This window comes from Muscardinus avellanarius (genome assembly GCF_963383645.1).
Source record: "Muscardinus avellanarius genome assembly, chromosome: 15".
Classification (NCBI taxonomy): domain Eukaryota; kingdom Metazoa; phylum Chordata; class Mammalia; order Rodentia; family Gliridae; genus Muscardinus; species Muscardinus avellanarius.
This window is the reverse complement of record NC_137801.1, coordinates 23044938-23059341: the sequence shown is the minus strand read 5'-3', so window position 1 is coordinate 23059341 and position 14404 is coordinate 23044938. Positions and strand designations below refer to the sequence as shown.

General features: G+C 51.9%; 1 protein-coding gene across 1 annotated transcript in view; it reads right to left on the bottom strand.

The window, feature by feature from the left end:
- Positions 1-14404, bottom strand: part of LOC308273938 (phospholipase B1, membrane-associated-like) — a gene marked incomplete at both ends in the record, with an annotated part of 181166 nt that overhangs the window by 60017 nt on the left and 106745 nt on the right. The window contains 7 exons of the mRNA XM_080711345.1: positions 1571-1651; positions 2518-2569; positions 8465-8564; positions 8740-8783; positions 9030-9097; positions 10645-10703; positions 11219-11279. Coding sequence (XP_080567471.1) covers positions 1571-1651; positions 2518-2569; positions 8465-8564; positions 8740-8783; positions 9030-9097; positions 10645-10703; positions 11219-11279 — 465 coding nt within the window. The remainder of the gene's footprint in view (positions 1-1570; positions 1652-2517; positions 2570-8464; positions 8565-8739; positions 8784-9029; positions 9098-10644; positions 10704-11218; positions 11280-14404) is intronic.

The window sequence follows — 14404 nt, the reverse complement described above, 5'->3', positions numbered from 1 at the left end:
TCGTCCACAGATCCAGGGTCTGCCCCGCTCCCTTCCTCAAACTTGGCTTGAGTTACCTGGTAGTGGCCTTAAAGCCCTTTGCATAAAAGCCTGTTCTCAGGGGTAGAGGCCTGACTGTCTGCAAGACGGACAGCTGTTCTGGGGCTGCAGAGGGCATTCCCCATTCTAGGTGTCCACAGGCAGCCCTGGGCCACCTCTGGTTTCCAGGTAGCCTTGTAGTCCAGACACAGCAATATGTAAACCACCAGGCAGCTGGATCACCCCTGCCTCTCCAGGCTGCGCAGTAAGGGAGAGGAGGGAGGAGAAGGGGCTCAGCGAGGCCGCCCTGGGTGGTGGTGGACGGGGCACGACTGCCCTCTTGCTCGTCGCTCTTCACGAGCCAAGAAGCCCCACACACGCCTTCTCCCTGCCCGAAACTGCCCGTCACTGTACCACAGCCTCGAAGTCGGGGCAGCTGCCTCCTTCTAGCCAAATAAAATACAGGATGTCCCCAACTTAGAACAAGATGTACTTAGAAAGTTATAGCTTCCCAAAGTTTGTAAGTCTGGACATGTTTCCCCATAGAAGCAACACTGGGAATGGGGTCCGGTTCCCAGGCCAGCAGGTTGAGGTTGGTGAGCTCGTGAGAACCCTGGAGGCCAGCAAGCCACACTCAGTTATATCCAACCTCATTTATGACGGGGTTTGGTTTTTCTTCCAAAAATGGGCAGGGCTCCGGGCATGGGATGCAGAATCGCCGGCCACCTATTTGGATCCAGAGGGTTGTACTGTGCACCCAGGAGACGCTTCACCCTTAGCTCCAGAGAGTGGGCTCCTCCTTCATCTTGGCTGGCTGGCTGGCTGGCTGCCTTCCTTCCTTAGGCTGGGGATTGAACCAGGGGCCATTCTATCTCCAAGCCACACCTCCAGCCCCATTTTTTTTTTTTTTTTTTTTTTTTTTTTTTGCGGGTCTGGGGATGGAACCCAGGGGCATTTGACCTCCAAGCTACAGCCCCTGCCCTGTTTTTTTATTCTTTATTTTGAATCCAGTCTCACTGAGTTGCAGAGGGCATCACTAAGTAGCTGAGGCTGTCCGCAAACCTTGATCCTCCGGTCTCAGCCTCCCAAATGCTGGGATTACAAGCGCGTGCCACCACGCCCGGCCGGCTCCAGCCCCGTTTTTAAATTTTTAAAGTGTGTGTGTGTGTGTGTGTGTGTGTGTGTGTGTGTGTGTGTATTTGGAAACAGGTTCTTGTTAAGTTACTGACAGCCTCATTTAGTTGTTGAGGCTGGCATCAAATCTGCAATCCCCCTGTCTCAGCCTTCCAAGTTCTGTGATAACAGGTGTGCACCACCATGCCCAGCTTCATGTAGACCTTTCCTCTGGAGTTGGGAGGGGGTGGTATTCAGGAAGTAAGAAAGGCTAAGCCTCACCTGCTCTGTGTGAACTGGGGGCTCCCTGGGTAGGTTCAGATGCCTGAGGGACCAGGCAAGTGTGACCCTGGGAGGGAGGGTCAGGCCCTGGGCAAGGGTAATGACCGAGGTCAGCAACTTCATTCTCGGTCACCATTGGGGGTGGCCAGGGGCCTACCGGGTTCTGGCAGTAATGACACAAGTCGTTGCTCCCTACGAAGAGCGTGATCAGCTTCCAGTCTTTTTCCAGGTTGATCTCCTGAAGCGACAGATCCTGAGTTTAGGCCTGGGGTGCACATGTTGGTGATACTCACCCCGCCACCCGGCCAGGTTCCCAAGAACCTTTACTTGTACCACGACAGAAGGTGCATGAAGGGTCCCCACCCTCACCTGATGCCACAGAGAGAGCTATGTGGGGGCATCAGCCCACCCAGGGAAGAGGGGGGACTTGCACTTTGAAGTGCATTCGAGAGCTGCTGTGGGTAAGCGGCGAGGGGCCTGTCCCAACCTCCCCGAGCCCAGTAAAGGCCTAGTGGATTAATATGCCCCCCAAAATATGACCTAAGGAATTCAAAGGACCAGACCACAAGGATGCAGCTGGAGTCAAAGCCAGAGGGCTGGTGTTTGTAGGGCCTGAGTCTGGGGAAGACGAGGAGGAGCCAGGGCCCCATTGCGGGGCTGGGGGGAGGCCTGGAGGCTTCCTGCTCAGCCACCACCATCACAGGAGGCCTGCCAGGAGCTCCATTCCAAGGCATAAACATGCAACATAAAAAAAGCAAGTGCCAGTGAGAAGTTTCAGAGGGACTGGGGAGCGGGGAGGAGGCAGGGTTGGAAGGAGAAGCCTATTTTTAGTACCTTGCGTTTATATAATAGGGCTCTGGGACGCCAACTCTGAGGTGAAGGGGGAAGATACCAAGGACCAGGCCTCACTCAGCTCTGGGCTGGCTCTGCCTTGGCCTCCTGCAGCTGGCGGGGTGGGGTGGGGGCTAGGTGGAGCCTTTGGGCTCCCTGTGAGCAGAGCTGGGGGCAGGAGTCGCTGCTGTGCACTCGCAGGGCCAGTCCCAGCCCAGCCAGGGAGACCCCACACCTTTTGCCTTTCCATGTGGCCCAGGGGCCTGCACTCACCGGGCTGCTCTTTATCTTTGTCACCAGGTCCCGGGTCTGGGCGGGCATGTCCCTAGGCAGGGGAGGAGGAGGAGGCTTTAGAATAGCTCAGGATGAGGGCTCAAGCCCTGGGCTTGAGGAAGGCTTCAGGAAGAATACCATTCTCCAAAGGTGATTCCTTCAGGACCCGCCACAGGCTGTCCCTGGTCCAGGCCTCAGGCTCCTGCTAATCAGAGTTGCCAGGCACCTCCAGGCCACGTTGGGCCCTGACCCTGTCACCCCATGGTTGGTCTCCCAGCACCCTCCTCAGTGGGGCCGCTGGGGTTGGGATCCCATTGACCTTCCCTCAGGGATTTTCCCTGCTAGCGCATCAGGACTTTCACTGCAAGCCCAGCCTGCTCATTTCTTATTGGACTGCCTGTTTTAAAAATAACCTTTTGTATATTTGAAAAAAGCCACAGCCCTAAATTATCCTCAGCTTTCTCCTTTTCAGGCTTAATGACTCCTTTAACCTTTACTTCCAATCCCTGCTCTCTGCTCCCATAATCTTTTTATCTTTCTTCTCTGTAGTTACTTAGATTTCTATACTACTCCCATCCATCCCCGCACTCCTCGCTCTCAGCCAAACAGGATTAATTCTCCCTTCATCCATAGATGCCCACCATATATGAAACAATGGCACTTGGCATTCTGGATAAGTGATGTATATGCTGATGGAATACTACTCAGCAGTAAAAAAAGGAATGAGTAACAGCTTCACTCAACAGTATAGATGAATCTCCAAATAATTTTACTGGGTGAAATAAATTAGACTGCAAAAGACAGACTACATGCTCTTTGATTCCATTCATATACAATTCTAAGGAATTCAAACTAACCTACAGTGAAAGAAAGCAAGTTAGTGGTTGCCTCGGGCTGGGGAAGGGGAATGGATAAGAAGGAAGAGACCACAAACAGGCACAAGGCAGCTTTTGCAAGTGAAGAACATGTTTAGTATCTTGAAGGTGTCAGTGGAGCCACAAGAATATGCATATGTCAAGACTTACTGAATCGCATACTTTTAATAGGTCCAGCTTATTGTGTGCCAGTTATATTTATTTCTTTGAAAAGATAGGTGTACAAGAAGTTAGGTTAGCAGAATGCATCCAGCCATGGCAGCGTCCATGAAAGAAGCCATCAAGACCATAACCAAGAGCCAGGCGTGGTGGTGCAGGCTTGTAATCCCAGTGCTGAGACAGGAGGATCACAGGTTTGTGCCCAGCCTCAGCTACTTAGTGAGGCCCTCAGAAACTTAGTGAGACCCTGTTTCAAAAAAAAGAATAAAATAGGGCTGGGGCTGAGGCTCGGAGGTAGAATGTCCCTGTGTTCTATCCCAAGTACTGAAAATAAAAGCAACTGATGCAGGGTGGCCATTTCAAATCTATGATAAGCTGAGCGCACAGGGCACTGGCCCTGCCCTTATTTCTCATTGAGGAGAATGTCACATCTAGGATATTATCCTGTACCCTGAGCCTATAGATGGATACACCAGAAAGCTGCAAAGAAAGCCTATCCTGGGTAAAGGTGATCCAGGAAGGGTCTCTATCCTTTTATTAGGTTCCAGGTGTGACTAAGGGGATTCATGGGTGTGAAAAGCCCTCTCCTAGGTCTTGGGGAAGGGGAGGAATATCCACGGCCTCCCTCTTCCTGGCCATCTTCTTCACACCCTCTGCCCAGGCCCAGGCTAAGTCAGCGTGAGGCCCCTCTGCACTCTTTTATCTGTATCTCCTCCATTCTCCTTTTCCTCCAGGGCCCAGGGCTCTGGCTGTCAGCTCTGCTCCTATCTACTGTGGGCGCCTGCGCAGCTGCGGTTGACTCTCCATCTTGTAGGGGAGGGGGTGGCTGGAACATTTCGGGGGTCCTTGCTCTGCTCTATCTACTGTGGGAGCTGCACAGCTGGGGTTGACTCTCCATCTTGTAGGGGAGGGGGTATCTGGAACATTTCGGGGGTCCTTGCTGAGCGTTAGCTGCTGCGCCAGGTCCCAGGCCTGGGCTCGCATGTTTTTAGGTAGGAGACAGCTGTCTGTTGACTACTCAGCTCAGGCTTTATTGTTCTGGAAACTATAGTCTATGACTAAGTATCAAATTATTTCAGTTCGCAGTGTTGTCATCCGCAACACCATCTTTTCCCAAAAGTCATTTCCTGTTTGCTTCCTCTCTTTTTAAGAAGACAGAAAGCTCTTTGTTGTAAGCAGGGAGTTCACCTTTTGATTCTATTATATCTCTTAGAAACCTTCCTGGGGCTCAGTCCCCTGCAGGTTGTTGAATAAGGATTCTTGCTTACTGATTGATGGAAGAGGCGTTATCTGTTCAGTAAAACTTTGAAATTAAATGTTGGTAAATATATGTTGGTAAATATCGGGACAAGGAGTGCATAGCTGGACAGCAGAACAGATTTATTTGGGGATAAATCTGGGAGGAGGCACCTGACCGGGGAGAGAGTCCAGGAGCGTCAGGGGCCCCTGCCATCCAGACTAGGGGCTTTTTATGGGGCATCAGGAGGGAGGATAGTTACACAGTCATGGCTCTTCCCCATTGGTGGTCTTGACAGGGGGCCTGACAGGTTTATGGGCTAGGGAAGGGGGCTGGTTAGGCCAGAATTCTTTGTTCTCCACCTCCTCTGGCCTGGCCTCACAGCCAGACCTCACAGTGCCCACACTAAATATCCTGATACAGGCAGACACTTTATCTGTGCGTATATACTATATACTGTACTGAATTCTTTCCAAGAACTATTGGTTTCATTTAATCCTTGTGACAAGCATGAGAGGCGGAAGGAATAACCCTTCTAACAGGTTGGGTCCCTCCCTGCAGGGGCAGGACCTTATAAAAGGAGGAGACTCTGCTGGGCGATATCACGAGGCAGGTGATGTGGCAAGAGGGGCGGCGTTCCTATGCGTAGCCCCACCCACAGGACATGAACCTTAAGAGAAAGGGCATTTCCTTTCCAGTGGCAGAGGAGCTCGGAGGTCTCCAGGAGCGGTCCATCCCCTATCCCCGAGAGAAGACCACATTAAAATTCTTTTCGGCACACCTGGTCTCTCTCGCCTTTTTACCACGCCTAAAACAACATCTGATGCAAAACCCGGGATGATTATTTTATTTTAATTTAATTTTAAAAATATTTTTTAAATTTCCTGCCACCGCTGCTGCGGCCTGGTCTGGGCAGCCTTGGCAGAAACCTCCACCTGGATCTGCTGGTGGTGCTCGACCTGCTGTGACTGCTCCCACCCTGCCCAATGCTCCAGGACTGCGCTGCTCCAGGACCACTGCTGCCGCCCCCTGCCTGCACCGACCGGAGACCGTAATCCATCTTCCCAGTGCTAAGCTCTGCTGAGAGCCGGCGGCCATCTTCCTGGCCCCGAGCTCTGCTGAGAGCCAGCAGCCATCTTCCCAGTCCTGGACTCTGCAGAGAGCCGGCAGCCATCTTTCCCCACCCCCATGCTCTCTTCCAGAAACTCAGCAGCCATCTTCCCAGCCATGAGCTCTGCTGAGAGCTGGTGGCCAGCTTCCCCCAACACACCCGACACACGCTCAGAGCTGGTGGCCATCTCACCGCCCTGCCAAGCCCCGAAGGCCATCTTAAACCTCATCCAGCTCTGATTCCTCGCAACAGCTCCACAGCGTGCCCTCCTAGCTCTGCAGCCTCTCAGTGCTTTGGTTTCAGTCAGCATTGGCTGATAATACTACACTGTGGCATCTTCTTAGGGAACATGCTGACCGGTATCTTCCCCAACCCGAGACTCAAAAAGCAGCTCCACAACCTGCAGTTAAGGCCCTTAAGTCAGGGTATCAAGTCCTTCTCAAGTAACTTGAACCAAAACATCTCCAACCATGGTGGCCTGGACCCTTCACAGTGATTCTCACCATACCGACCACAGCCAAACTGCTGGGGTACCCCAACTGGCATCATCTTACCCGGATAAAAAGGGCTCCTTTAAAACAGTCCCATGACAAATTCTCTTGCACAGTGTTGGGGCCTACTAAGCTTCATTTTTCTTGGCATAATTCTCTTTGATGTTTTATTTTAGCAGATCCACTTGTTCACATACTATGGTACTCTCCCTCTTCGGATGCCATACTGTCATAACTCCTCATCTGCTAAAGTCTCCTCGAGCATACACCACCAAGCTGTCCAGGGTAACCTCCGACTCATACCGCAGCCAAACTCCCACCTGCCTACTATTGGAGGACCTGACCTCTCCTGGCCGAGGGGCCCCCTTACGATGCCCCTTGACAGCAGGAAGCAGTTTAGGATTTGAATCTCCGCCCATTATCACCAAAAGGCCAGGATGACAGGTTGGGTCCCTCCCCGCAGGGGCGGGATCTTAGAAAAGGAGGAGACTCTGCTGGGCGATACCACAAGGCAGGTGATGGTACGAGAGGCGCGGCTTCCTATGCAAAGCCTCACCCACAAGACTTAAACCTTAAAAGGAAGGGCATTTCCTTTCCAGTGGCGGAGGAGCTTGGAGGTCTCCAGGAGTGGTCCAGCCCCTATCCCCGAGAGAAGACCACATTAAAATTCTTTCCGGTGCACCCAGTCTCTCTCACCTTTTTACTGCGCCAAAAACCTAACACCTTCTACGATTATTATTCCGACTGATGGAGGAAACGGAGACTCAGGGATGCTTAGCCATTTGCCCAGGGTCATACAGCTAGCGAGTCTCTGAGCTGGGATTTGGACACGGATGCTATGACCCCAAACCTCATAATCATAGGAGATCTGCTATGGTATTATATCTCTTTAGGGGAGCTGATGTTTATCCAGGCTGATAAATGACAGGGTGGAGATAAAGGAGAGTCATAGGATGATTCCCCAGTCTTACCTACCTAAGTCAATGACTCACGCTCCTTTCCCCTAACCCTGGACACCAGAAATGAAGGTCTTAGCCACCTTTCTTGCTACTAATCCTGCCTGGTAGGGATGCTGAGCAGCCGTAAATAGATAAGGCAGAAAGAGAAGGGCAGCAAGGAGATAGGGGCTTCAGGGTCAACAGAACAAGGAATAAGCCCTGGTGAATGAACCTTGGGCTGAACAATAATAATAGCAAGATGATGATAGTAGTCAGAAGTCATTAGATGTTGGTATAAAGGCCCCACAAAAGCCAGGTTTTGTAGAAAAATAAGCCCTTCCTGCATGTGACGTGGAGGAATTGACACGCTTCCTGGCTCCGAGACTCACGCAGAGCTGGGGGCCTGGTTGCTGCTTTTGAAAGGAACATTCCCTGTAAACAGTGAGTGAAGCCAGTACCGCGTTTCCCTGGTGATCTGAGCAGAGCAATCCTTCTACAAAGCAAACACCCAGCGCGCTCTGTGCAGAAAATCAATGAACCCGGTCAGGCATTTCAGCTCTAACGATCCGGGTTGTTGTCAACAGCAGAGATCCCAGGGAAAACAAACAGCCGCCAGGCTATCTGAGGGGCCCTGACATCTGACTCCCCAGCATCAGAATACAGCCTTTCCAGTTCTGAGGCGAGGCGGGGAAGAGGGGAAGGGCGGATGCTCATGAGGTCCTGCACTTAGTTTCTCCGGGTGCTGAAAGCCTCCCTGCCTGTGTGCCTCTGCTGGGTGGGAGGTGGAGCTGGGGTCAGGAGGAGAGTGCCCGCCAGGGTGGTAGCACACAGAGGTCAGGGCTGCCTTCAGGACTGGTCTGATCCTGGCTCTTCTGATAACTTGCTAGGCGACCTTGGCTGCTCAGGAAACTTTCTAAGCCTCAGTGTTCATCATAGTGCCCACGTCCAAAGAGGTAAAGAGGACATGAGCTAATCTAATCCGCATGGAGGGTCTGGTACAGGGAAGAGCCCCTGCAGAGTGAGTATGACTCAGCTGGGACCAGGCTCCCAGCCACCATCTTTCTCGCCCCCTCCCGTGTCCACCTCCATCTCTCAGCCTGGCTCCCACTGTCCCTCTTGTACCTAAGTCTACTCACCGAGCTCTGGCCTCTTCTGCTGCTACATTTAATCCTGCCGTCGCCTGCGAGGTACCGGTGGAGAATCCAAGGATGGAGGGGTTGAACTTCTTCAGAATGTCTTTAGAGAAGAATGAGACAGAGCGGGGTGAGGGGAGGCAGGAGCCCTGGGAACTGAGCTGGGCTTGCAGTCTCGGGCCCCAGTGCAGGCAGGAGGTTCGAGCCTTCCCAGGGCTGCTGATGTTCCTCCCTGCAGATAACCTTGTCTGCAGTGCTTCTCCATGTTGGCTACTTACTGGGCAGCGTGGTGTGGGTCTCCAAAGCCCCATCTCCGCCAATGCTGGGGAAGATCAAGCAGCGCTGTTAAAATCACCCTGACACACGTGTCAGAACCAGAGATCCTGCCCCTGAGTGTCACTCCATCACCCCCCGGGCTCACACAACAGCACCGAATCTCCTTGGGTCTCAGCCCTGGTCCCTGAAGACCCAAAACTTGCCCCTGGGGAGGGGGAGTAAGAGGAAAACACCCTCCTCACACCTTGCTAGGGAACACTGCCAATAGAGAACAAGCCAAGAACATCCTCACCTCCAGGAGAGCCCCCTCCAGGAGGTGAGCAGGTCACTGGAGTTACTCGATTGAGCTCCCATCGCTGTCTGTGAAAAGCAAAGAGAAGCTTCCAGAATGCTGCCAGGCTGGGGTGCAGGCCACGGGCACTGGGAGAGGCCCTTCTGGTCCAGGGGAGCAACTGGGGCCCAGATTTGCTCTGGTGAAAATGCCACTGGCTCTTCCAATCCAGAAGCTCTGGATTGATGTATTCTTCTCCCCAGATCTCTACCAGCAGCCAGCAAGCAAGACCTGTGGACTCTTCTCCCCCGCCAAATCTTCCTAGTATCGGTCCCTTGTGTTTGCTCTCTCTGTCATATTGCTGGTGGAGATGCTCCTCTCCCTGCCACGGACAGCACTTTTGGCCTCTGCTGGACCTCGCCATCTCTAGTCTCCATTATCTTCCACCAGCAGGGCTGCCACCCGCTGCTTTGAGCGCATCTCTCTCCACACCACCCCATCCTTCAGCGCATCTCCCTCACCCTCAGGGTCAAGGCCAGGCTCCGACACTGACGTGGACACTGTAATCTGGTGTCTGCTTTCCTTCCCCTCAGTGGCTCCCTCCTTCCCCAGCCACACAAGCCTCTATGTCTAAGCACACTCGGCGGTCACTGTTTCCCAAGCATGAGGGTCGTGGGCCACACTCCACCCTTCCTGAAGTGCGGGACACCCTCCTCTCCAGCATCCTCAGAGATGTCCGTCAGTTCCCACCTTCTCAATAAAGCTTTCTCTCTATGCTCTGTCTTAAATGAAAGACCAAAGGGAACTCCTCGTTGAAACTTATAAAAGTAACACATGCTCACCACAACCAGTGAAGCAATGAATAGATGTTTAAAAAACGAATAATCTACTCCCACCTTAAGAATCTCACCCCTGCCACAATTCCACGCCCCCTCCCTTGCACCCACACCCACACCCCACCAGCACGAACTCAGGGTTATGAGCTTGGTAAGTGCCTCCTGAGGCTCGCCTATGTTTGCACCAGCAAGATAACATATTCATACACACACGGGGATGGTTTCGTTTCCACAGAAATACTCTCATCACACTCTATTTTGAAAGTTCTGCATGTCACCTTAGGAATGTGTCTGTTTCTAGTCCTAGCCAGGGGCCCCGAGTCCTGTGCTTCTTTTCTTTCAGAATTGCAGATAGAGCATGGTGCACACAGCAATGGCTGGATAGTTGGCTAAGTCCATTCAGTTAGTGACTGTGCCATGTGCTGGAGGTGGGCTCCCTCTGCCCCAAGGAATGCATCCTTAAGTGGGCTGCAGCATAGGGCAGGGCACGACCTACCACTCTTTGGATCTGGGTTCATGAGGATGAGTCAGATGCTTTGGACAGGTGCAGTCGCACCCATGGAATGCCTGGGAGCAGTGGGGCCAGAGGAATGGCTTCTCCTGGGGGTGGAGGGGTCCTCGAGGAGAAGGTGGAGTTTGAGTGAGAACAGGGATGGTGGAGGGGCAGTGTGCATGCTTTGGTGCCTGGCACAGCCAGCCCTCCCATGGTAAGGGACTCAGTGCCGACCACAGAGCCAGAGCTGAGAGAGCCAGCTGCACGGGAAGGAGCCTGGCTGGGCTCCCAGGGGCCCAGTACTCACAGTCATCGAGTCACCCAGGGCGGCCACCACCTTGATGTCTGCTGGTCGGAGCTTATGTACTAGGAGAACCAGGCAAAAAGGAAGATGATTGGGAGGGGGATGGGAAATCTGCCTTTCAAAGTGGGAACTCTACCAGGGGCTATGACTCTGCCTCAGTCCCATAATCCCCCATAGCATGTATTTCTGTCCATGGAAATTATTTTCACGGTTTTGATGGCTTTCACCCATCCTGACAGGAGCCCAGGGCACACTAGTGGCTCAGGAAAGTTCTAGCTGCAAGGTCACAAAGCTGGCAGACTCCACCCCAGAAGGGGCCTGCCTTGCCGTGCAAGGAGGCCTGGGGCTGCCACTGGGACTACAAGAGACGAGAAGTATGGTTTGGAGAAGAGGCCTGGGCACCTCCACATGGGATCCCAGCCATGGGGGAGGCCAGCTTCCCCGGCTTTCCAGATATACTCTGCATGAGAATCCGCAAGGCCTTTTCAAAGCCTCAGGGTACATCTGCGAGGTCTCCCACCCAGCCCCACACTTCACAGGGCCCTTCGCTGCAGGGAGTGGTAATGTTTTCACTCACCTGAGGTGGGCACGCTTTTGGAAGAACTCAGCTCCGTACACAGGAAGTCACTGCCCCAGTTCTAAATCAAAGGGAGGAAGCACACGGCCAACAGTCACTGCGTAGCAAGCAGCCGCCCAGAAAAAACAACTAGGGATTTTTTGGTAGAGGTTAGAAATACGTCACTGGAGGAGGTCAGGGGGGTGAGGGCTGTTAGGTGTAGGCTGAGAGGGAAACTGGAGGAGAGCATTGGGTTTCTCCACATACCGCTCACGGTGCGTGCACGACATGTGCACTCCACGCCTTCCCATCCCAACTTAGCTACACTCTTGAAGGCAGCCCCAAAGCCAGGGAGAAAACCGTGGCTTCTTACTACAGGTGTTCTCCCCAAAAAACACAGGGTTTGGGTGCTTAATACAAGAAATTCCAGATGTGCTCTGGTGTTGTTGACATTAAACCAATTGACAGTAGTTACAGCGCTAGGCTCTAAACCAATCATAAGTTAAAATAGTTTTAGGAAAACAAAAATGATTGCAAAGCTCTTGGTTTCCTGTGTTTTCTCTATATACCTGCCTATCTTTTTGCATAGTTAAGAGTTATTCATTGCTGGTACCTGATGATTGCCTACATGTTATGGTTTGGATCAGGAGTAGACCCCCAAAAGCTCATGTGTTGAAACCTGGTCTCCGGTGCGGTAAGGTTCAAGATAGGGCGTTGCTAGAGGAGGCGGGTCACTGGAGGTGTGTGGCCTTGAGAACATCGTCCAGGTCCTTTCCTTCCCCTCCCCCTCCACTTCCCACTGCAATGAGAAGCTTTCCTCTGCTTCATGATGTTTCTGCCTTGGAGCCAGCCAACTCTGAACTGAACCTCTGAAATCTTAAGAGCCAAATAACGCTTTCCTCGTCCAAGTTGTTCTTGTCAGGCATTTTGACCACAGTGACACAACGGTAACACATGGTGACTTTAAATATGTTTGGTCACTTTCCTTTTCTGTGTAACACAGAGCACATTTTCCAGGTGCTGGTAGAGAGAAGAGGGGAAGTAGAGGGCAGAGAAATTACTAGGGCCAGAAAGCTGGTGGAGAACCGAATCTCTTTCTAAATCCCTACATAGCTGCATGCTAAGTGTGCGGCAGGGCTCCACTCACAGATGACTGACTGTCGAGCAGTCACCAGCAGAGGCTCTGAAAGCTAAGCTCATCTGTTTGGTCAGATGATGATGAACACAAGCCCTGTTAAAATGTCCCTTTCACCAGAGAGTGAAAACACAACTTCTCTCCAGTATTATTTGCCTAATCCAGTGGAATTTAGTTTTTTCCAAGGGAGTGCTCAATTCGCTGCACTGATGGATTTCTTCTTCTCTTTGGAAGGAAGCTCTAATGAAATCAAGAAAAGGCCTGTGTGCAGATGACAAATACTCATAGAAAACTCAATTAAAATAAAAAAAGTTACCCAGCTGTCAGCACCTTAGAAATATCTCTGATAGCTGGGAAGTCAGAGCCACACATTCCCTGTAGTTTAACAACACAGACTGGAACTTGAGCACGTTTGTCTGTCATAAGAAAAGAACCCGCATTTCCCATCCCAAACCAACGCATCCCCATCCCCTGGGAATCTTGTGAAGTTAAAGCTTCTGATGGGCTCCTGCCCAGGACTCTGCATTCCTAACAAACCCCCAGTGATACTGATGTGGCCTATCTGTGGCTACTTTAAGTGGCAAGGCCTGGGTTTTTAATTCTCCCCACTGCAAAAGAAAAGATATATGAAAATGAAGGTACAGGAGGGCAGGCCCGGGCTCAGTCTGCTCACCAGAGTCTACTCAGAACTCAGCATAGTACTGGCTCCATTTCAGCATTCAGTAAGTAAATGTGGAATAAAGAAGTAAGTGCCTGATTGACTAAATAGAGTTGACATGTTAAGATAGAATTTGGCCACTGGTACAAACAGGACGTGACTCCATCTGGCTAAAGTAAGCTGGAGAAAACCCAGCTCGAGACAGCACAACCCCAGCAATGAGGCTGTTATTGATTTTACCCCAGGGCTTAGCATTTGACAGTTCTCCAGTAACTCCATAGAGGTCAATCTCAACTCTTTGGATGGCTTATAAGAGGCCTATCCCTTCGCTGGGTGTGGTCCACACTTGTAATCACAGTACTTGGGAGGCTAAGATAAGGAGGATCACAGATTTAAGGCCAGCCTCAACTACTTAGTGAGGTCCTCTGCAACATAGTAAGACCCTGTTTCAAAATAAAGAATAAGAAATAGTGCTGAGGGTTTAGCTCAGTGATAGAATGCACCTGGGTTCAGTCTCTAGTACTACAAAAAAGAGAGGCCTGTCTCCCATCACTGACCTCCAATCCATTCCTCACCCAGCAGTCAGGGAGACCTCTTAAACACTTGAGCGAGACCCTGCCACCAACTCCTAAAACCTCCAAAGGCTTCCTACCTCTTCATGTGAAACCCAACATTCGGAGGGATTCGACTGTGCACAGCCTGGCCCGAGCACCTCTCTTATCTCACCTCCCACCTCTCCACCTCACTCCCCACCACTCCCAACCACGTGGACCTTCCTCTTCCTCTCCCCAACACAGGCCTGCTTCCGAGCCTCTGTGCCCCCTGGTGCCTCTGCTTGGCACTCTGTTTCTGGCTCTTCACACAGCTGGCATCTTTTCTTCTCACACACATCTGTTCAAATCTCCCTCCTCACAGAGGCCCAGCCTGTATGACGCACCTGGATTTTCCACCCTTCCTCTGGCCCAGCTCTTTCTCAGAGCACTGTCCTCGGAGACATTTTCACTCTCTGAAATGATCATTTTAAGCAATTTACTGGATGCCTCCCTCAGCAGATCGTAAACTTCATGAGAGCTGGGACCCATCTGTCTGTCTCCTCCTGGAACTCTCTGAACTGGCATCTGGTGCATAGTAGATGCTCAGGAAGTGTAGAATTTCTATTGGACTCTGACTCCCTCGGGTCAGAACCATGTTTGTTACTCCTCTGAATCCCACCAGCCCCTAGGGTAAGACTGGTGCGACATGGGTCTGAAACCTTGGGGATGAAACCAAAACTGGTAGCTTGCAAGGCTTGGTGTGGTCCAGGATCCTGCCGGCCATCTTTAAGAGTTGCAGTCCCTAAGATCACAGGCTCTGAGTGCTCAGAGCTGGAGCAACTGACTTGGCTCAGCCAAGCCCCCGGGATGGGGGGGTCCCT